The following is a 22129-nucleotide window of genomic DNA, read 5'->3' as shown; positions in this document are numbered from 1 at the left end:
ACGAACAACTTACCTTTGTTTGTTGCCAAATAATACGAGTAACTGGCACTAATCTAGGCATAAATTCAACAATTTTCTTGTCGAAACGTGATTTGCAAAAATAACCAGCACTAATGGTTTCTGTAATATTATTATTTCAATTAACAATTTCACTTCAATTACACGCGTTTTTTAAGAAACGCCAAAACCATCATTACCTCAATATTATATTTAATTTGTCCCAGATTATCACGCTTATAATTTTCAAGCTAACCTAGCTTGAAAATTATATTGCAGAGTAGGCAGAGATAATTACTATAACATCTAAATGCCTCTATTCTTACATTATACCTTCAAGATACACGTAATCATACGTCTATTGCAGAGATTATTTGACTTTTCTCTTAATACAGAGTCATCTATCTGTCACCTAATAACCTCACAATATGTGGTAAAATAGGTATAGAAACTTTTATATTAACCTTTATATCTGTCATAATAATGATAAAACCAACGAAAAATAGCCATAATAATCGATTTATTTTAATAGAAATAAGCAACTTATACAATTTAAAGGATTTAACAGATGGCATAATGACTATTATATATTTACCAAATATTCTGTCCATTGAAATCGTACTAGGTAAAGTACAATTAAATATATTAAATTGTCGTTTCAAGCGAGGGGGTATATCATTTCGACCGCCACCTATTATTGAAAAAAAAATTAACATAATTATATACCATATTTGAAACATTATATATGAATTATAAATATAAATAAAGAAACTAGAAATAAAATTATTAATTATGCATTGACCTGGATGAATCATTGCACCAAACATCTGTATATCTGCAATTATAATGAACTCTCCAGGCTTCTCTAATGAATAGAAGCCGCCGTACTCCATCATTTGACGTACTATTTCATTAGTTACCTGAAATCAATTTACTAACGTATAAACGATTGTTATTATAACAGCCCCTATTGTCACTAAAAGTTACCCAATTAGGAAAGACCAACATAGATTCCAACTAAATACTACTAATCCCTATTATATTTAACAAAGCATTACCAGCAATGTTTAAAGTTCGACATATTGTGATAAGGGATCGTTAGTAACAGCGATCGACAGCCCCATACACTATCAAGTCGTCTCCCGCAACATCGTAATTTCGCTACTAGTCATACTATTGAACTCGTCATTCGTAACAATAAGCCAACTATCCTATCATGCCTCTCAGATACCTTACAAACTCAAACTAATAGTGCAGATAAATTTGCTGTTTTTCATCAATTTTCAAATTACAAAAAAATAATTTCTTATTTGTAACATGATTTTGATTAATATTTAGTTAGTAAAGAATGAAACTTACTCAGATAATAAGAATAACTGTTAATTACCTGGTCACCCCACTCGTTGACAACAGGCATATTGATATCATCGACGAAAACAGTCATGCCTCTTCCGCCGGGAGGGCCGTAAGTCATACCAACACGTTTCTCCACGTACGACTCTATGATTCTCTATAATGTAATATATCGATAATATAATTTGTATATTTTTCGATACAGAACACCCCAATCTAAAAAACTCTTACCCACTAGTCATTCAACGGACATATCTAGACAGTAAAATGAATTTCAAATTGTCATGTAATCATTCGGAACGTATAAAGGCGTTAGATCACTGGTTGATAATTACACTGTAATAATACTAAAATATAAATAACTTATTTTATTTAATTTTTATACTTAAATAACATTAACACATTTACACAATGGCGACAATAACTCTGTAATCACTAGAGCAAATGTCATCTTTGAACTTACTTGAAACATGTTAGGCGTGGTGGCAGATGAGAAATTGATCATTTTATACAATTTGACTTCATTGTCATATTTTTGCATATAACTCTTTAACATCACGGTTTTTGCTGTGCCCTGTTCACCAATCAACAAGACTGCTTTGTTTTGTTTCGCTATAGTCTCGATCAAGAATGAAATGCACACATTATCGATGTTTGGTACTAAAATGGAGGCATATTCTGGTATACTATCTGGCGGGTAAATATAGTCTTCTACAATCTCAGACCTGAAACGAGCGAAGCGTAATTCATATATTCTAATTCACTGAATAGACAACTAGATACTTGGTATCAAATAGACCACAAATTACATTGAATTTTAATATTATTTATAAGACTTACTAACATATTTTCTTAAGCATAGTCTTATTCAATAACTAACTTCGTCGTTTTTCTTAAATCTGATCACTAAATAACGCATGGTTCAGGTAACAACTTACGAAGAATATAGCTCTGTCTTCGGCTATTACTTACTTAATTTTATAATAATAAAAAGTATAATATACCAATGCTGCCACACTCCCGTTTCATTGACCATATACTCAAAAGGCATGATCCATTCCTTAGACTTGGCCCCAGGCCAATCCATTTTGACGGGTAACTTTGTCATAAACTCGGCCATACGTGTACGTGCATCCAACTCTAGCACTGCTCCCAGCGACCACATCATGGCGAATATAAACAGTCGCTCCAAGTGACGGTCTGTATGCAATTCTAGTAACGACAGATTTGTTTAGTATTGAATTTTTACTTCAAGTAAACAGTCCAGAATTTAAAGGCTGATTCTGATCAATCTTTGGATTTGTAACCTATAGATTATTTACCCACACCCTAGTACCTAATCTGCTCCTCATACTTTTAGTTAATCCTTATTATTTTGAATAAATGTGTATGATGCAATTATTCTCTTCGAGAAATTTAAATTAGATAAATTAGACAAGTTGTTATTTAAACAAAAAATATAAATTTAGATTTTGCTCAAGTACTAACAATCGTCATTTTAAATATTGCACTGATAATATAATTACTCAAACCTATATTACGATGTAATTTATATAATTTTCTTACATCATCAAACCTTATAAAATATTGAAAAATATACTTACTACCACCAGGAATTTCTATCTGCAGTAGACCAATCAAAACATCTATACATTGCCTGTAGAAAAATACAATTTATATACGCTTGTAATCATATAATATCTTCTCTCACTATAATGAGATATTACCTTATATATATAGCTTCGAGTAATTTCATTTTAGCTGGTAGCTTTTGTTGTACATACATATGAACTTCGTTGTAAACCTTATTAAAAGCATTACGTAGGGAATCAGATTCTTTTTGCGATCTCTTTTTCAACCAGCCCTGTAATAATACTAATAACGTGAGTATTTTTTTTCTTCAGTAACAAGAAGCTACTACTAGTCTTAGATAGTAACTATTACGACTTTACCTCGAGTACAGGCTGCCACTTGAGTACAGATGATGATAGAAACACCATTCCCATCCTACTGACAGTAGCTGGAGAAGCATTATCTACATTATCAGGCTCGAACACAAGTTTACTGTTCTGTGCCATAGTAATACGATCACCATTGGCCAATGTCAAAGTTTTATTGTCATCAAGTACGGAATTTAGGTTCTCAATCCATACGGCATCCACAGGACCATCTATGTATATATCAATAGGAATATTATAAAAAAAATATAAATTAATAACCAACTATTAATATAACATACCTAATACAATCCAAGTAGTATCAGACTTTTTCACTTTCAAAGCTCTTCTCCACAAAGTCGAAAATATTCCATCTGTCCAGTCATTAGTTGCCACATCCAATCGGCCAAACATTTGTGGAGCAGTTATAGCCTGGAATAAAGTTATTCAAATTAAATATTACAATTTAAATCAATCGAAAGAATTCTATTTAATTTCTCATATGTATAATATTTTTAGTATAAAATTTTATTATATATGTAGAAAACTGTAAAAAAATTAATAACTGTTTACCTTGGGATTCATCCTCATTTCTTTATGCGGTCTACCAACTTCCGTTAGCGCTGCCATCAAAGTATGGATGCACGTGGTTTTCCCAGAACCAGTAGGACCCATGGTCATTAAACCGTGCCGTACGAGCGATGTTTCATACAACTGAATGATCTTCAAGTTCCAATCCGGGTGGTTAACTAAACCAGTCCGTTCTGTTACCAAGTTTATGGCACGTTGCATTTCTCTAAAATTAAAGATTTTTTTTATATTTATTTAAGTTCATGGAGAATCATGAACATAAGTCCATAGCCAAATTGATCACGGAAATGTAATATTCAAAGTAAATAGGAAACAAATGAACTGAAAGATTTTCTCTAAAAAATATTAATCGTAATTGATAGAACAGCTGGTTAATTATTTAAGACTGCAAATTATGAAACTAGATAAGATCATAGACTAAAGTTATATCTTTAAACTAAACATGTATGTTGAAAAAATTTAAATTAAACTACTACCTGTGCACAGTTTGACTTAGTTTAATACCAGGGAACAAATCTTCAATCAAAGACACAAACAATGGTTCATCTTCGTCTACTAATTTAGATACATTCATTTCCCTGTAATAAAATAGATATAGTATTTAATTTCTATGTTAATAATATAAAAAAAAATGCTTATAAAATATACAAACTTCAACACTCTCATCATAATGTTCTCCTCAGTACTCTCAGGGTTCGCTCGTTTCTGTGAGCCCATGGTCCTTAATACAGAGAGAATATTTCGTAGACCAAAGTCGTAATGCACCTGCTTAGACAACTGCTCTTCGCACAGTTTGTATAGAGTAAAGAATTTGCGAGCTAAAATATAATGCAGAAATTAAATAATATTTCATTAAAGATTGATAATATACACTCAAGTAACAAATTAATGTATTTGTGATATATTTACTCTATCGAAACAAGTGCAAGTGCAAACGAGAAAAAATACATACTAATATATATTCATAATAATTATACATAATTATATATAAATTACATATACGTATAGTACAGTCTGTTTAAAATAATTTAATGAAAAATAGTCAAATTTTGTTGAAATTATCAGAGAAGCACTCTTCAATCTCAAAATCAGTATTAAATTAAAATATTTATTCAATTCATCGTTTTTTATTTGCACTGCTATTGGATATCAGTAGACTGTTTTATGTTCAGGACAGTTATTCATTGAAACAGACTAGTCCTTCGTTTCGTCTTATCTGAAGGGTCATATTAATAATAAAAATAATAATAACTGTCTTTATTGAATAATAAATTACATTTAGTTAGATCTACTAGCCACCTAACTAGGCCGTTAGTTAAATAACTTCCTTTGACTTAAATATTTATAAAAGACGTTACAATATCGAATATAAACACACTCAAATTTGCAATGTCCAAATACTTTTGGATACAAATATGGGTAGCATCATATTATATGCTAAAAAATAATCAATACCCAATAGTATATTCTCCTTGAAACCACAACTAGCCAGCTTGACCCTGATAATGATCTGTCTGTCAGGCACCATCATGGCTACGGAACGGAATTGGATCTTCAGGTTCTCCGGGAGTTCTTGACGACCCGCATACCCAGGATTCATGGTGATAATGAATGCAAACTCAGGATTTAGACTTACTACGTCGCCATCACTGTGTAAATAGGATATTTATTAATCTAAGCAAATACTTCTTAAAACAACCTTTTACGATCCAAATTATTTGTTATGTTATGTTGACACTACATTATTTGGTCAGTTTAGTCATGTCAAAGAAATCAATTAGAAACTTTAATACAATAGTATCCAATTAATAGCTTAATGAATTTAAATTATTTTTTTTTAAATTATCAACAGTGTCACCAATATAAAAATATAAATAATTTACATAATTATTGCATTCACATTGGATTTGGTTGTAAAACTCAGTACTGTTAGTATGTTATAATTACTGATATATTTATTACATGTGTTTTCAAAAGAATAAACCAATTCACCTAAATACAAAGAATTCTCGCTTTTCCCTTCTTGCAGTAAGGCAGATATAAATCTGCTGCGCTGCTACGGATAATACGGGAAGCTCAATGCGATTGAATTCATCAAAGCAACCCCATGTTCCTGATTGCGCTAGCCCTTTGTAAATACGGCCTAAGCCTACAAATGAAAGAAAAAAAGAGTATTACAGAACTGAAATTGTGTCTACTCAACCAAACAAAAATTTTACTCAATTATTTAAAGATATATCTATTAGCGGCGAATTATTTTTAACTCTCGCTCTATGTCTTTTTTTTTTATTAAAAGTTATAAGTAATCAAATATATTGTGTGCTCTATCAAAAAGTTACTTCCATCATAACAAATTTAAATTGATCATCACAGGAGTAAAAAAGAAAAAGAATTGAATCCAAGACGAATCAAGAGACTCTTCTATTTGAAAGTTGTCTAATAGATGAATATGGAGCAATGTTATCTAATGTATTCAAGGTATTAACAGATGCAGGGGACTCAGGATTATTCCTTATAACAGTCTCTGTTCAACAATAGACAATGATGATAAAAAAGGCTACAAACCTCTAAAGTCCATCTGATCTGAGCAGTTGAACACAATGACGAGTTTTCCAAGCGTTCTGCCCATGTCTTTGGTAGTCTCAGTCTTGCCAGTGCCAGCGGGCCCGGCGGGCGCACCGCCCATACTCATACCGATAGCCTGCGAGAGCGTGATGTAGCAGCGGTCCGTCAGTGGCGTAATTACTAACCGCTCTGTAATGCCGAGGTACTCGTTCTGTGGATAGACGTAGAATTTAATGAAAGATACATTCTGAAGATTATGTTCTTCTTTTTTATCACTGAGGTCGCAAACAGGCATACGACCTGCCGAATAGTAAGCGGTTATATAGTAACAAACGTTTTTAGCCTATGGCCTAAAAACATCTGCAATACCAAGACTATACACACGCGTTGCCGACCCTGAAGAAATCTTTTTGCCCCTTTTTTGAAGAACCCTACGGTAAAGGAAATACCTTTTAATAAATTATTTGTAACTATAGATATTTACTTTTACACAACTAAGTGTACCGTATGTATTCATGACTGTTATTAAAAATTGTTATAAAGTATTAGCCACTTGCCTAACACATTGTAGACAATTGTTTTGTAGACAAATCTTAATTGTCGACTTAACAATCCGCTTAACCACATAACTACACCTATATTACTTATATTATTAGTAATTGTGTACAAATAACCTGATACAAGAAATCTACATCGGTAATTGACACAATACAATCATCAGTGTCTTCAAAGTAATAGAACCGAGCCTGCTTCTGCCACTCAAAGTCTATAGGTGATTTTATTCTCATCCGTACCAAATCATCAAAGATGTCTCTATAAAAGCATGTCAAGTTATTAAGTTAAGCTTAGCTGTATAAAATAAATAAAACACCAAATTTTTCAAATAACTAAGTTAATAAAAAATTTAGTTATAAAATACATTTTAAACAGATATTTTGAAATTATTTTATACAGTACCTTTGATGTACATGAATCGTAATCATAGTTTCGACTCTAGTTCTGTCTAAAGGCACTAAATCTTTGACCGTCAAATCGATTAGTCCATTCAATAAATCAAGGAATTTCTGATTGGTCAGCCTCATAATAAACCGGTCAGCTCTTGCCTTCTTTAGTGCATATTCTGCATCACTGGTCCACAAGATTTGCATACCTAACAAGCCAGCCTGGAAGTACATGAGACGTAAAAGTTGTAAAATCTACGAGATATTATTCAAAATGACACTTTAATATTTACTACTTTAACATACTACTAAAAAAATAATAATAGTATATAAATAATAATTAAAAATATAGTACGATTTACATTGAATTAGATCTTTTAGAAATAATTACCTGTCCTGGAAAATTCCAAAAGCCGACCAAAAACTCAAATTCTGGATCACCGGCCATCGTTTGAGAAATGTTGGCAATCATATTCCTAACAGTATCTTTCATTGTGTCCAGCAAAGTGTTCAACCAAATCTGTAAAGTCACACTTTAAGTAATTTTTACATAACTAGTTATAGCTCGCAACTTTGCACACGTTATGTTGGTTACCCTTTATTATATATTATATATACTATATTAAGTTGATTTTTTTAAAGAATCCTTTCTTTACGGATCTAGTTTTCTAAACTAACAGTTCTGTCTGTTTGTTGATAGTCAATTAGGACAAAGAATTTTATAAGTATAGGTAAATGTAATGATTTTATAAATTTTCGTAAAATTCAAATAACGAATAAGAGGATTTATAATCAAATTAAAAGGTAACTGGAAGACAAATTTACTGGAAATTCCACGTAAAGGTAAAAAAAATATTATTACATAATCACCTCTACACCTCCAATACAAGCGACAGGTCGTTCCAAAGGAATGGTCTCGCCATTATCGGAATTCATATTGATTATCCTTTCCTTGTCATCGAAGTCGACCGTGTACATCGCGTCGAAGATGCTCGGCAGGTGAGGCTGTTCATATTACATACATCAATTAGAAATAAATCACATATGATCAGTAAGTAAGATATTTAATATTTAATTGAAAATCTAAAAGCGATGTAATAGGTATTTAATATTATATTCATTTTTTTTTTGCATAGCTCATTATAACCATTCTTGTAAAAGAATGATTAAAGGCATATCACATCATGTCAACTCTACTATGTCACAATAGAGTTTATTTAGGTTATTAGTTATTTTTACCCGCAATTTTGTACATATTCATTTTTGGGAAGTAATGATTTAAGATCTTTATTTTCTCAAAGAAATATAATTCATTTACAAGAAGAAAATACAAAAAGTAGAAAATGATGTGGTAGATTACCACTTTTAGATAATATAAAAATAAAACATTCTCCACATTTTAAGCTGAACCTTCAGAAACATAAATATGAAAACCGCATTCAATTTGATACAACAATTTTTGCGTAAACAAACAGACAAATAAACAAACAAGAAATCTAAAATAAAATGTTTTGGCTTCTATTGTTCATATCAAGACCCCTCATATAATTTTTTTTTAAATGCCTATTATATATAAACATCATAGTCTTACAGTTTTATTATATTATTAAGATAGCAATAGTTTACTAGATCATTATTCCATTTACCTGTATAGAATGGGGATCGGATGCCTGTCCAAGGATTTCTAGCAACACCGGGTCGGACACGAAAAAGAACCTTGGGAATATCAATCGCTTCGTCTCGAGATAACCAGTGAGTGATTTTTGACAAGCTTCTAACTGTTCAAATAGATGCGGCAATAACTGTTTGAGCGTATCATCGGATGTGCAAGTCTCCACGCAGTTGACTATGTCGCGAGCTCGGTACATAATCTTCACGTATGTTTTGTCTATTGTCTGAAATAAAAATACATAATGTTAAATGTTAAAATAAATATGCATTACATTTATTTTAACACTACTAATAAATAATCTGACACCTCACATGATAGTGGTAATCCTTGCTTGGTACCAGTAAACGATACCGTGAATATATTACCAGGTCACTCAGAAAGTATTGCGAGAAAAAGTTTTTATGTATGTGAGACTGGCCAGTTATAATTTATTTAAAAATATGATTACTTATAACTAAAAATAGGTACACATATTTTCCGCAGCTTACGAGTATACGAGTATAATCCACTACCGAAAACAATGACCTCTTATCTCAAAGATTGCACTAGTTAGATTGAGACAAAATTATGTTTTTTACGAATTTTAATGCATTTATTTATATAATATTGTAACACTAGGTGAATCCTGCAGTTTTTCTCGCATAAATTAGAATAAACAATATCAACCCACCCTATCTTTCATTTATCTGTACCTACATACATCTCGTACTACGTATACAGTTTAGCTAATTAGGCATAAATAACATCAAAACACATTCATATTCACAAACTTTCACATTACATAAAATTAATTAAAAAATTATTAGTAGTTTAAAAAAATGATTCAGATACTAACGCCAAATCTTTTAGCTTCAGCCGGCAACTGCTTTGCAATATCACCACCCACAAACACAGCCTCCAGATACATCCATAAATTCTGCACTTGAAGCCATTTCTCTAGAATCTCGCTTGTGCTTACCAACTTGTTAATCCATAAAAGTATGTCCTTTTTGAAAGGTGCATTATATCTGAGTAAACATCATTTAATAAATATCATTTATATACTTGCTCATCTAAAACACGATGTCCTATCCATATACCATTTTTTTTTATTTCTCTCCCTAAAAACTCTATCAGACTATTAAGAACAGTTAATTTTATCTAACCTAATCGATCCAGCCATTCTCAAGAAATGCGCCTACTAAGATTCCTGTGCATTTTTTATATGTACCTAATTATCACGTAATCATCTATAAATCGAGATAATCACTCTAGAAACTTTTTTCATTCGTCGATTAAATTGACGGCAAACGCAATAAGAATAGATGGCGTCGAATAGACTGAACTTTATGAAGCTGAACAATATAATATAATATGCTGTTCATGGCATTCTACAACTATTGCTATTCCTCAAAAATCAGGAGTAATACCTGTAAATTGCATCTTTTTGCGTCATCTCTTAAGTAAAAATAATGGTAATGTTTTTTCTAATAAAAATGTTATCAAATAAAGTTATTTCGGTGCTTAATTAACAATTAAACGTACTTATATTGTTACAAATAGACCAACACTAAAGAGTCATTAAAGATTGAATTATACGCAAAGAATTACTTTTATTACAAATTACACTGACTGTTTAGGGTAATAACCCTTCATATTTATGTACAAATCAAATGTATAATTTAGTTTGGCTTATAATTGTACAATAAATCCCTAAGAGTATAATTTCAGTACCTGTTAGATGCCAAAGAATTAAGCAGCATGAGTGAATCTTCCAGCATTGTAATAATATCAAGTGTGTCCTGCGCCTTGAGAAGCAACTCGCCGCGGTTTTTGAATGGAGAAAACGTTAAATCTACGACTGCCCAATCCGCAATTACTTGTTTTAATTTCGCCTCAATGTCTTTTTCTTTTACTGCGCTAATGCAGATATCCTGAATTGAATAGATAATGAGTAAACTGCTGTCACTATTGGCTATCAAAATAAGTTTTTCTCGTCACAACTCAATAATTGAAAAGTTTTAAAATATAATAATTGAAAAGTAATAAAATATAAATCCGGAAAAATATTGTAATTTCAAAATGATCATGGACGAACGATAAAATGTAACAAATATTGACTGTTGAATATATCAATACTATTTGTAAAATATCTAACCTCAACGTCTTCCTTATTTTTCAATAGAGGTGCTTCCATAACATTCGCAAGCGTGAATGAATCAGATTCCACATCCAAAACACAATCTATGAAATGTAAAAAAGTTACATAAAATATCTCGTTTGTTTCCTTAGTCATTTTTAAAAGGTATTTTTTTTTTTTCATTTTTCTTTATTCTATTTATTGTACATTTATATAGATAGAAGATTTATACAATAGACACAGCGACAAACTTATACAAATAGAGATATATTGCGTTCTACCTGGCGAGTTTTGATAAAATATTTTTTACCAGGGACCCATAATCTTTGATGGATCGCGAATTTTAATATTTTAAAATTATAATATCGTACTTACTCATTAGTTTCTCTAATCTCCTCCAGTGTCTGTCCTTCATGGATCTATCTGCCATAAGCTCTAGTAATGGACAAGTTTGGTTGAAGTCGTCGATTTTATTCTTTAATTCTATGAAAGCAGGCCAGTCTTTCATTCCCCTTGGTAATTTACGACATCTACAAAAGCGATTGAAAGAAATCAGTCAGTTAAAACTCTATTTACGAAAATAAAATAACTAAATATATATATTTAATAACCGAAGATCGAATTCTGTCAATTGTGCTATAATTTGTTGAATATCGATTTCAACCCATGGTGTCTCAAAGTATCCATCGATAGAGTTCATTACAGCCAAGTACAAACTATACCTACAAAAAAAAGAAATAGAGATCTTATTATTAGATATTAATAAATTCAAGACGGATTGTAATATGATAGAATTACAAAGTTATCTGCTTGATAACTGATCTGAAATCTATGCGTTTATCATAAATAGTTATCCTGTAAAAAATTACATGTGAGAATGATGGAAACAAGGTTAGACCTTGAACAGTTGAGGAACGGTTTAGAATGCAATAAATCTATATAATATAAAAGTATTAAAATAAATTTAAATTAATATTCGTTAATAATAATAAATAAACAAAGTTTAAAATTATTACTAGCATTTTAAACTTTCTCTTCAGCAGTATTTTCTTTTTGTTTAAAAGTAAACCATATTGAATACCTACTCTACTATAATCAAAGTTTACGTACAATTTGCTAAGTAAATTAAATTCTTTCTTCTTTTGATGTAATATAGGATAGTCCTTAACTTCCATTCCGAATAACTTTTCACCATTGGAATACATTTCAAATCGTCGCCATAGATCATCGAATCTTGATTGGAACATGATAACTCTATAATAAATTAATGATTTGTTAATTAGGAGTTAGGTTCTATCTATTAATAACATATGTATTATCAGCAATTTTTGAAGAATTCTGTATATTGTAAACTTGGTAGTACTGAACTTAAAATATTTTTATTCTATTCAATATTTTAATACCTATCACTAGCCTCTCTGGCAGTAAGACCGGGAGTCATGGGCCCAAAAGCATCGTAATCGGCGTCAAATTTCAACACATCTTCTAAGAAAGTCGCCACACCTTCAGTCAATTCTTTCTGAAGAGGTCCTTGCATATCTACTATTTTCTGTTGTACTTGCTGCGACTAAAATATTATATGATAAAAAATATATATTATTATTATTATTAAAATGATTTATTACATAGCAGATAAATTAATTATCAATATAACAATCGTGCCAATATACAAAACTTCAAAATAAGATTAATAATAAAAACAAAAATAGGTAACAAAATTTTGCTATTTGCGTTGAATCGACGACGATAAATTTTATCTTTAAAATTGCTTAATTGCTTAATTACTTGTCACTTGTTTGCATGCACCTTCGTATGTATCACCTGTCTAATGTCAATGGACGAAAAACATATAAATAAAACAATATACACACAGTTAAAAGCATATTTTGAAATGCATAGCGTAATCCATAAACCATATCCGCATCCTCTTTAGGTATATCAATATTAAATTGCGCAAATGTTGCATAGCTTTCTTCAATTAAATCTAATTCCATGTCCATCCTATAACACATAGTTTCATTCATTATTATAGAGAAATTTAATTATTTTAAGGGTTTAAAACATCTATTTAGAATTAATATATGAATTATTACCCTATAAATTCATCTCGGATCAATTCAAGGCATAACATAGCTACTCTGACGTCGTCTAAATCCTTAATCTTTTTGCCCATAGTCTTCATACGATCATTAATGAATTGCATTAGTCTTTGCACACGCTCTTTGTAGGCTCGACTTAGCAATTTACCTAGTATACGCTTCCATTCTATAGATTCTACATGCAAAGCCAATTTTATTTTATCTATAAAAAAATTAAAAGGTATTTTGAACTGTTAAAGTACGTGTATTGCAATAACATTGATTTTAAACAATATTTCGGTAGATTGTAGTTGCTCAGATTAAACCGCAATCAGATATTTAATTATTAAAAGCATTCTATTTAATTATTAATTTTTATATACATTATAAATATAGTAAAATATTAAATTCGTACGCAAACAATACGTATTTACCCATATTTATTTGAATTGAACCAATAATATGCCGCTCTGGCAAATTAAGTACTTCCTCAGTTTGTCCTTCATATTTCTTAAGCATATCTCTGATAATTACATTCAGAGGGTTAGAATCCACAAAACTTTGTACTTGTTGTACTCTATCTTCGGCCCACAAATGAGCGAATCTTTCATAGCTCTAAAAATATAAAAATGAATGACAATATATAAAATAGTCATATTAGAAATCACTAAACATTTTTGTAACTTTTTTACACAAACAATAAATTATACTAACTTTTAATAACTTCTCGATATCCGGTTTAAACATGTACATCATTCCTTGTAAAGCCATTACAGATCTAACGATATCTTTATGCTCAGAGACCATTCTGAAGTAACTTCTGATACCAAGGATGTTCGAGCCTGACCTAGACCCAGCTGCAAATTTATTACGACTCCAGTTAACAAATAATTTTTAAATGACCAAGAAAAAAACTAAATAGAAGAAAAATGTATTCCTCTATTATTTTAACACAGAAGGATATCATACCACTCATACTTCTACTATTTAACAATGATCGTGCTCCCATTTTCTCCTTTTTTAACAGCTCTTGTTGACCCCACATATAAACGTTACGATGAATATCCATTATACAATTCAACACCACCTACACACGAAATTAGGCATAAAGAAAAAATATTAAATATCATTTTGTTCATTATAACTCTTACAAATTCTTTTAATATAAACGTACTTGAGAAAACGAAGTCTGTATTTCCTCCAACGTGGGTTTTATCAAAATGCGAGGAATCATCAAATGCATCATTGTTAACATAAGTGGTTTGAGTTTCTTTTGTTCCTCGGGATCAGTCGTCATTGTAAGGAAGCTGGAATTTTGTGTTGCATATACATACATACTATATCGTCACTTAATGAAACAAAATATATATACATGGCAATAGGCATGGCAATTATAATGCTTGTTTTCGAAATGTTGCGCTAATAGCTTTGACGAATACACACACCAACAATTGTAAAAAAAAAATAAAAATTAAGCAAAAATGCAGTAATTATACCTGGATACCGAAGCTCGTCGCCGCAATAAATCTAAACTCTGTCGTGTGCATTTTATAAGTGATTCGAGACACTTGGTAGCAAAATAAGCAAATAGTTCATTGCATTCGTTAATCACAGGCACTACGTCAAATCGATCTGGATTCTCTATCTCTAGAAATGCTGGAGAATATAATAGTTGTTAAATTACTTTAACTTACTTGTGTAAACAAATAAAAAATAATAAAGTTACGATCTCAAATGTTGCAGGGAGTCCTTGGTAAAACGTAATAGTATTTACATTTACAGAAAAAATATTATATAAATGGTAGATATATTTTTACAAAAAATTATAATTTAATTTCTTTTGAAAATCATTATAGCTTTAAATACTATAAAGTATAATAATAAGCTAAATTAATATTGGGACTAGATATTCACTACAAATTAGAGATACTTACCAGCATCCTCAGGGAATACTCTTGTAGCTGATGTTACTTGTTTTAATGCCTTCTCTATATCTAACCTAAAATACATTTTAAAATAAAAACCTTAACAAATAGTTGCAATAAAAAATATTAATCAAATATAATAGTTTAAAATAGTACTTATTATTCACGTTTCTAATAAAATTATTAGGGACCTATAAATTTTTGTACAGCAAATAATTAAAGATTGTGTTTTACATAAAAAACTACATCTATTGTGGCTTAACCTATTATATTAATGAGTAGACCAAACTACTAAACCGTTTTGATAAAATTTCTATTTATATATTTCTAAAACTAATCTGTAAGTATATCTTTTCAGGTAAAAAAAAAATTTTCAATTCGATTTATAACTTACAGATTTATGGGATATTTATTTATGAGATTTATTATCTCATTAAGTTTATTACTTAAAAAATATAACCAAATTGAGAATCTCCTTATATTTGGAGTCGGTTGAAAATTAATTTTAATTTTTTCACTTATTTAAATATAATTACCAATTATCTTTTAAGTCTTGAATCTGTTTAGAAGGCACACTTTCCAAGAATTTATTGATCAACTCTATAACTGCAATTTCTGCATTACATGACTTTTGTTGTAAATCCAATGCTAAAAAGAAAATTTAAAATATATTAATATTTTACATAAAACGTATATTCTTTTTACATACATTGATAATTGTAGTTTTTTTTTATAAAACATTTAAATTGAAAAACAAATTAAATATAATAAAATATATATTACATCAAGTGAACAGACGGAATTTTTACTTATAATTAATATAATTAATAAATAATAATATATAACATAAAGAACCAGCATATTTTACAAATAACGTATTTTAATATTTATATATCCATACTCAAATAACAAACTCACCTATGTCATCACGTCTTTGATAATTCTCCTCATAAAATACTCCTGGATCGATAGCTTGTTCTGGCAAGTACACTAATAAAGTCTTTGTAATAGACTGTAAAATCGCATCAATTCGAGCCTCCTTCATATCTACTACCTAAAAAGAAATTTTACTAAATGTAATCAATTTTAACTAGAAGACATATTTAATAAAAATTGATATAAATTAATTCTTAATTTAAAAAAATATATATGACAATACAATAATTTTCAGAATTTTAATTTCTCTGTCTGTATGTTTACTCCGGTATCATGCAAAAAAGTATATTAAATTAAATGGGATTTTCTCCGTTGTGTTCCTAAACGTCTAACATAAAATCTGGTGTATGTTTTACATCTAGAAGTAGTTATCCACTACAAAATGTACGTAATAACTTTATTACCAAATTTCATTAATAAAACTATTAGCTTGTACACAGTAACGGTATTCGCATTTTTATCACCTCTTTAACAAATAGGTCTACTTCATCCAAAACAGCATCGATGTTGTCACAATAAGATGGTATTTCCAATGAAGTCCACGTTATGGTAGAAAGACCTGGTTGAAATGCTTTCTCAAGTTTTATCAGTTGTGCTCGAAGTAAAGGTAAATATAACTTTGGCATGCTCCTGTAAAGTATGACAAAATAAAAGTAACCAATGTTCTTTTTTTATATCTATTACATATATAAGTAAGCGATATATTACATACTCCGTATATGAGTACGACACCACACATAATACATTGATAGAAAAACACCATTAACAACGATTTATCCAAAACGAATTAATTTCCTAAATCAACTTTAAATAATTACAATTAATGCGTTGTTACTGTTATAGAATCGCCAATAATCTTTACATTTCTTTTAACATCAGCGTGTTATTTAAATTTCATTTTAACAACAATGAGTTATTTAAATTTCGTTTTAACAACAATCAGTAAATTATCAAAAATGTTCCTTGCGCAATTTAGCTCTCCAGATATGAACTTTTTATATTTGATCATCATCATATCAGCTTTTAACTACTGAAGATAAGTCAAGCAGGGGTTTTGTCAGTAGTTGCCACGCTTGGCAGGCAGATTGGAAACCGCAGTTTGGCTTTGCAAATGTTTTAAGAAGGATGCTGCTGCCCATCCCTCGCCCTCCCTTAGTCGCTTCTTACAACACCCACGGGAAAGGAAAGAGTAACCTATTCTATGCCCGGACCACACGGGATTTTATTTTTGATATACTCTTTAAAACAATACCTTCTTATCTGGTTGTTGCGATCAACCAAATATTTTATTCGCTCGTAATTTCCTAATATTTTATCCTTGCAGAATGCAACAATCTGAGCACCATCCGGCACGCCTAAAATATATAACATTAATTTTGTGTTAAGGTATTTAGTACTTTACAACTCAGAATCAAACATATAATCAATCAAAAACCTTAGGTACCTTAACTCACAATGAAAAGTCACAGTCAAGTTGTAATATAGAGAAAAGCTCTATACTACAACTTGACTGTGACTCAAGGTACCCGAGGTTGTCGAGCTTCCAGAAAGCTCTATGCTACGAAATAATGCCCGAACCAATAAACCCAAATCCCTTAAGCAGAAAAGAAAATAAGCAATTGTTAGTAATTGAGTCTAACGATCCCATTGCTAATAATGTACCATGTACGGTCCTCCTGGAAACGACCGTGGTTGATTTCTAGGGAAATTGTCATGACCTGAATTCATCCTCACCTTTTCTCACTTATTAGTGCCCTGCCAGCATATACAATCCCATTCATTCTATCAAATAAAACACCAGAAACATTTTTACCAATGACATCGTCAATGTAAAATCGGCTAATATTATTTGTTACATTTACCATATATGAAACCTGCTATACAAGATAAAAAATTAATAGTAAAGAAGTAATATATATTCGCGTACACACGTATAGGATCATGAGGAAATATTTAAAATGTACTTACTCAGACCCAATTGCCACATGTACTCCACTTCTCTAATACACTCCGGTATATAAATACTGAAGTTTACAATATACATGTTCGTTACAGGATGACGAACTAAAAGCGGCGCAACTAAACCGAGACGCACCTAATCAAGAATATTTCGTTTAATACTAAGAAACTACCTAATATTACTTACAAAAAAATAGGTAGAAAGTACGACCTTATTTTAAATATACTATCGGAACTTAATGCAATAAAAAATTTGCAGGTAAATACGAGTAATACCTACATACCTGCTTCTTTATTGCCGACGTTTTAACATGAATTGTACCACGTCGTGGTAAAAATAAAGAAACAGGTACATAGGTACGATTTACCTGCAACTTTTTCATCACGTTAAGTCGCGATAGTGTATTTAAAATATGTGTAAACAACACCAAATTATAAAATTAACTAACTACTAAGTCATTTTATTGAGAAATAGCAATGCCTGTATTTTCAGTTGTTCCGATCTGAAGAGTACGGCAACGGGTATAACATTTACAATAGACGTAAGTACTCCTTATAAGTGAAAAATCATAACTAGATAAAATATATACATAAAATATATATAAAATCCATAGTACTGTTAGTAAAAAACAGTTACCATCTTCTATCACATGAACTATCAGTAAAAAACTAAACTACTGAACCAATTTTGATAGAATTTCTTCAAGATTAAATTCTTCTTTTCTTATAAAAAGTTATACAACTAAATTGCGAATCTCCTTCTTTTTGAAGTCGGTTTAAATTATAACATATATCAATAATTATATATATAATATATATATATATATATATATATATATATATATATATATATATATATATATCTCAAGTATCAGACTCACCTGGCCAACATTTTCTGCCCAAGCTTTATGATATATTAACTCAAATTCTGTAAATACTATACACATTACATTATACAATTTTATACATCTTTGTGTATTCTGAAATAGAAATTATGGTTTATCAAAAAGATGCAAAGAAATTGTAATAAATTTAATTATCGTAACAAATATACAAAATGTATTATGTAATTATACATTTCAATTATCTATTATTAATGTTTAATTCTGAGTCATATTGTATGTAAATGTGTAATAAATTTTTTTTTTCATTACCATATGCGTAATGACTTCATAATGCTTCATAAATTCTTCCATTGGACCTTTGATATTTTTGTCATAAAATCGAATCCACATGATTCTACCTGCAACTGGAGGCATATTCCTTGGAAGCTCTGGATTTTCACGTTCTTCATTATATCTATTTTTTTAATAATATCATAAATCAGTAATTTATGACATTACAGATACATGTAAATGAATGTAATGAAATACCAAATATTTCAAAACAGAAAAGCAATAAATAGATTTTTTGCGACTTCAGAACGAATCAGGTTCGTAATTTGTTTGGAAGTTTTGTATCCTTACAGTTTTAATAATTCTTTTACCATTAAATAGCGTTAGGATTACTTCAGAGAAGAATTTGTAGCTGTTAGACAAGACACGTTACATATAACATAAAAATCATTTTTCAATACAAAAAATATTTGAACGCAGGTACCAATTATTATTATTATTTCAACCGTTAACTGTCCGTTGCTGAACATAAGCGATGTTTTAAGAGGGACGCTGCTGCCCATCCCTTGATCTCCCTTAGTCGCCTATTAAGACACCTACGAGAAGGAAAGGGGTGACCCATTCTATGCCGGGGCACACACGGCGACCAAATACAACATTAAATAAAAATATGACTTGGCAACATACCTCGTATACACTTTATTAAAGAAGTATCTGACATTATAAAAAAAACTCTTAAAATGTAAATAATGTACCTATCTCGTATAGATTCAATTTCAGCAGTGTAATTACTTATTAAATCATAATATTGATCTTCGAGATACAAACAATCCAACTTTAGCGTTGCAAACCGTGCCAACAATTGTAACGCAATTTCCGTTGTTGGACATTTGTTGACGCTCTGAAATAAATTAATTATAGATTCTTACATTACTCATAAACTACAATACTATTGTACAACATATCATTCCATAATAGAATTACACCTTCGATAACAAATAAAATAAAAAATAATTTATTTAATCTTCTAAGAATTCATTATGTACTAGAGAATTAGAGGCTACAATGCTTACCGCAATCATGAAATTTTCCAGAAGTAACTCTTGAGCTGCGACAGCATCTTTGTATGATTTATAATCTTTATCAAAATCAGGCCGCCTGAATTGAATATACACTTTGAAGTGGAAGTAGATTAAATTAATGTTACATTTTATATAATTAAATAAAATACAATTATGTAAAATCTCTGCAAGATAGACGGTAAACAAATGTAACGCAAATGAATAAGTAAAATAAATTTAAATGTACTGCTTGTAATAGACATTAGCAGACCTAATTGTTAGAAAAAATCTCCCAAACCAAAAGAAAACTTATCATCTGCATTAATGCTGCGCAGCTTATCTGCATGCTACGTTCCGGTTTAAAGAGTGAAATATAGCAATAAAATTAACAAACACTATGTCAAGATTATGTCACTAAGCAACTACATAGATATGAACCCTTGGGCACTTATCGCCCGATGGTATGCTTCTTAGCTAATCCCGTTATATAAAATAAAACGTTAAATATTTAGCCTTAAAGAAGTAAATAAATCTACCTGTGATCTAATGCATCATAAGTTTTGGTAGATATAGTCTTAAAAAGCTTATTAAAATTAGTCGCAAACTCTTCAATGCCTTCTAATGTAGTTTTATTAAGAACATAATATGTAATATACGTTTGAAATAAATCTATAATCTGTAACAATTTAAGGACAAACAAAATAATAACGCTGTACAACTTTAATATTAATCAAAAATAATTTCACGCACAACGGCCCAAATGAGAGGCTAAGCGCGGAAAAAAGGGTCCAATTTACATTATCAAAAATAATTACAGTATATTGTCTTCTAGCTAGTTTACCATATTATTATCTTATAGCTAGTTTACTTATACTAAATTTATAGACCAGATCTATTCGTATTTAACACATAAAGAAGATAGTAAATTATTAATAAGCCTAACGATTCACAGTAGTTCTAATAATATTATAACAAAATATAGTAAGTAATAAGAAAACCCTCGCAATGTCTGCAAGGAAATAGAGCAAATTTGATAAAAAAAATAAAATAATCGGTCTGTTTGATAGAACAATCAAATTATACCTTTTCCAATCTTATTCTGAATGTTTCAAACTTTCCAAAGATGTACATTTCAGAGCAATCAAATGGTCTCTCATCAGCAGCTTCCATCATTTCTTTCTGAGTTTCGCTGTAGCACTCACGGTAAAAGTTATATAGGTTCAGGCATAACTAAATAAACAAAATATTCTTTAATCCTTATATATTAGATATTGAGTAACAATATTTAATTAATTATTCCTTACCCTAGCTTTCTTTATAAAATTTAACTTATCCTGGTTCCAAATAGTCTTCTTCCCACCATTAGTTAAGTAGTCCATACACATATTGAGTATCTGATTAGTAACTTTGACCAGTAATGTTGATATTTGCTTTGTAGTGTTGTAATAGCGCGACGTGGCGAATATCATTCGAATTGTATATATTAAACCAGGTATGTATTGCTGCATAGTAACTGGATCACACCTGTTAATATTCATTACAATATTATACTATCATATAATATATATTATACTAGCGACCCGCCCCGGCTTCGTACGGGTGCAATGCTGATACTAAATATATCTACCTACTACAGAATGTCCATACAATATTATGTATACGTGATATATGTATAATATAAAATTGTTTTTATATAATGAAAGATTGTTGTAATATTTATATTTAATAGGCCATATTCAGGTTTTTAGACGATATGGAATAATAAACAAAATGACGGCCTAGCTAATTACAGAATATATTATGATGCCCATGGAAATACCCACTCCTGAAATTGTTATTCGTTAGGCCTCAAGTAAGAAGTTAACCAATTTATGTTGTTA

At 30.2% G+C, this 22129-nt stretch overlaps 1 protein-coding gene across 1 annotated transcript in view; it reads right to left on the bottom strand.

Annotated features, from left to right (window-relative positions):
- LOC113518557 (dynein axonemal heavy chain 8) overlaps positions 1-22129 on the bottom strand; it is a 57931-nt gene that overhangs the window by 27686 nt on the left and 8116 nt on the right. The window contains exons 9-56 of the mRNA XM_026903540.3: positions 21554-21773; positions 21333-21479; positions 20786-20925; positions 20262-20346; positions 19944-20089; positions 19228-19372; positions 18955-19053; positions 18083-18209; positions 17367-17469; positions 16579-16744; positions 16097-16232; positions 15715-15826; positions 15188-15252; positions 14750-14909; positions 14428-14560; positions 14223-14340; positions 13968-14110; positions 13688-13868; positions 13269-13476; positions 13047-13176; positions 12579-12742; positions 12286-12429; positions 11787-11897; positions 11551-11705; positions 11194-11279; positions 10770-10969; positions 9892-10063; positions 9031-9279; positions 8255-8389; positions 7776-7904; positions 7401-7606; positions 7118-7256; positions 6444-6654; positions 5871-6027; positions 5334-5527; positions 4531-4696; positions 4355-4456; positions 3861-4083; positions 3590-3719; positions 3303-3520; positions 3078-3214; positions 2955-3007; positions 2355-2562; positions 1814-2075; positions 1385-1507; positions 800-917; positions 593-688; positions 14-120 (exon numbers count right to left, since the gene is read on the bottom strand). Coding sequence (XP_026759341.2) covers positions 14-120; positions 593-688; positions 800-917; positions 1385-1507; positions 1814-2075; positions 2355-2562; positions 2955-3007; positions 3078-3214; positions 3303-3520; positions 3590-3719; positions 3861-4083; positions 4355-4456; positions 4531-4696; positions 5334-5527; positions 5871-6027; positions 6444-6654; positions 7118-7256; positions 7401-7606; positions 7776-7904; positions 8255-8389; positions 9031-9279; positions 9892-10063; positions 10770-10969; positions 11194-11279; positions 11551-11705; positions 11787-11897; positions 12286-12429; positions 12579-12742; positions 13047-13176; positions 13269-13476; positions 13688-13868; positions 13968-14110; positions 14223-14340; positions 14428-14560; positions 14750-14909; positions 15188-15252; positions 15715-15826; positions 16097-16232; positions 16579-16744; positions 17367-17469; positions 18083-18209; positions 18955-19053; positions 19228-19372; positions 19944-20089; positions 20262-20346; positions 20786-20925; positions 21333-21479; positions 21554-21773 — 7159 coding nt within the window. The remainder of the gene's footprint in view (positions 1-13; positions 121-592; positions 689-799; positions 918-1384; positions 1508-1813; positions 2076-2354; positions 2563-2954; positions 3008-3077; positions 3215-3302; positions 3521-3589; positions 3720-3860; positions 4084-4354; positions 4457-4530; positions 4697-5333; positions 5528-5870; positions 6028-6443; positions 6655-7117; positions 7257-7400; positions 7607-7775; positions 7905-8254; positions 8390-9030; positions 9280-9891; positions 10064-10769; positions 10970-11193; positions 11280-11550; positions 11706-11786; positions 11898-12285; positions 12430-12578; positions 12743-13046; positions 13177-13268; positions 13477-13687; positions 13869-13967; positions 14111-14222; positions 14341-14427; positions 14561-14749; positions 14910-15187; positions 15253-15714; positions 15827-16096; positions 16233-16578; positions 16745-17366; positions 17470-18082; positions 18210-18954; positions 19054-19227; positions 19373-19943; positions 20090-20261; positions 20347-20785; positions 20926-21332; positions 21480-21553; positions 21774-22129) is intronic.

Source organism: Galleria mellonella, unplaced genomic scaffold (assembly GCF_026898425.1).
Source record: "Galleria mellonella isolate WM207_F2 unplaced genomic scaffold, CSIRO_AGI_GalMel_v1 utg132, whole genome shotgun sequence".
Classification (NCBI taxonomy): Eukaryota; Metazoa; Arthropoda; class Insecta; order Lepidoptera; family Pyralidae; genus Galleria; species Galleria mellonella.
This window is presented reverse-complemented; position numbering and strand designations above follow the sequence as displayed.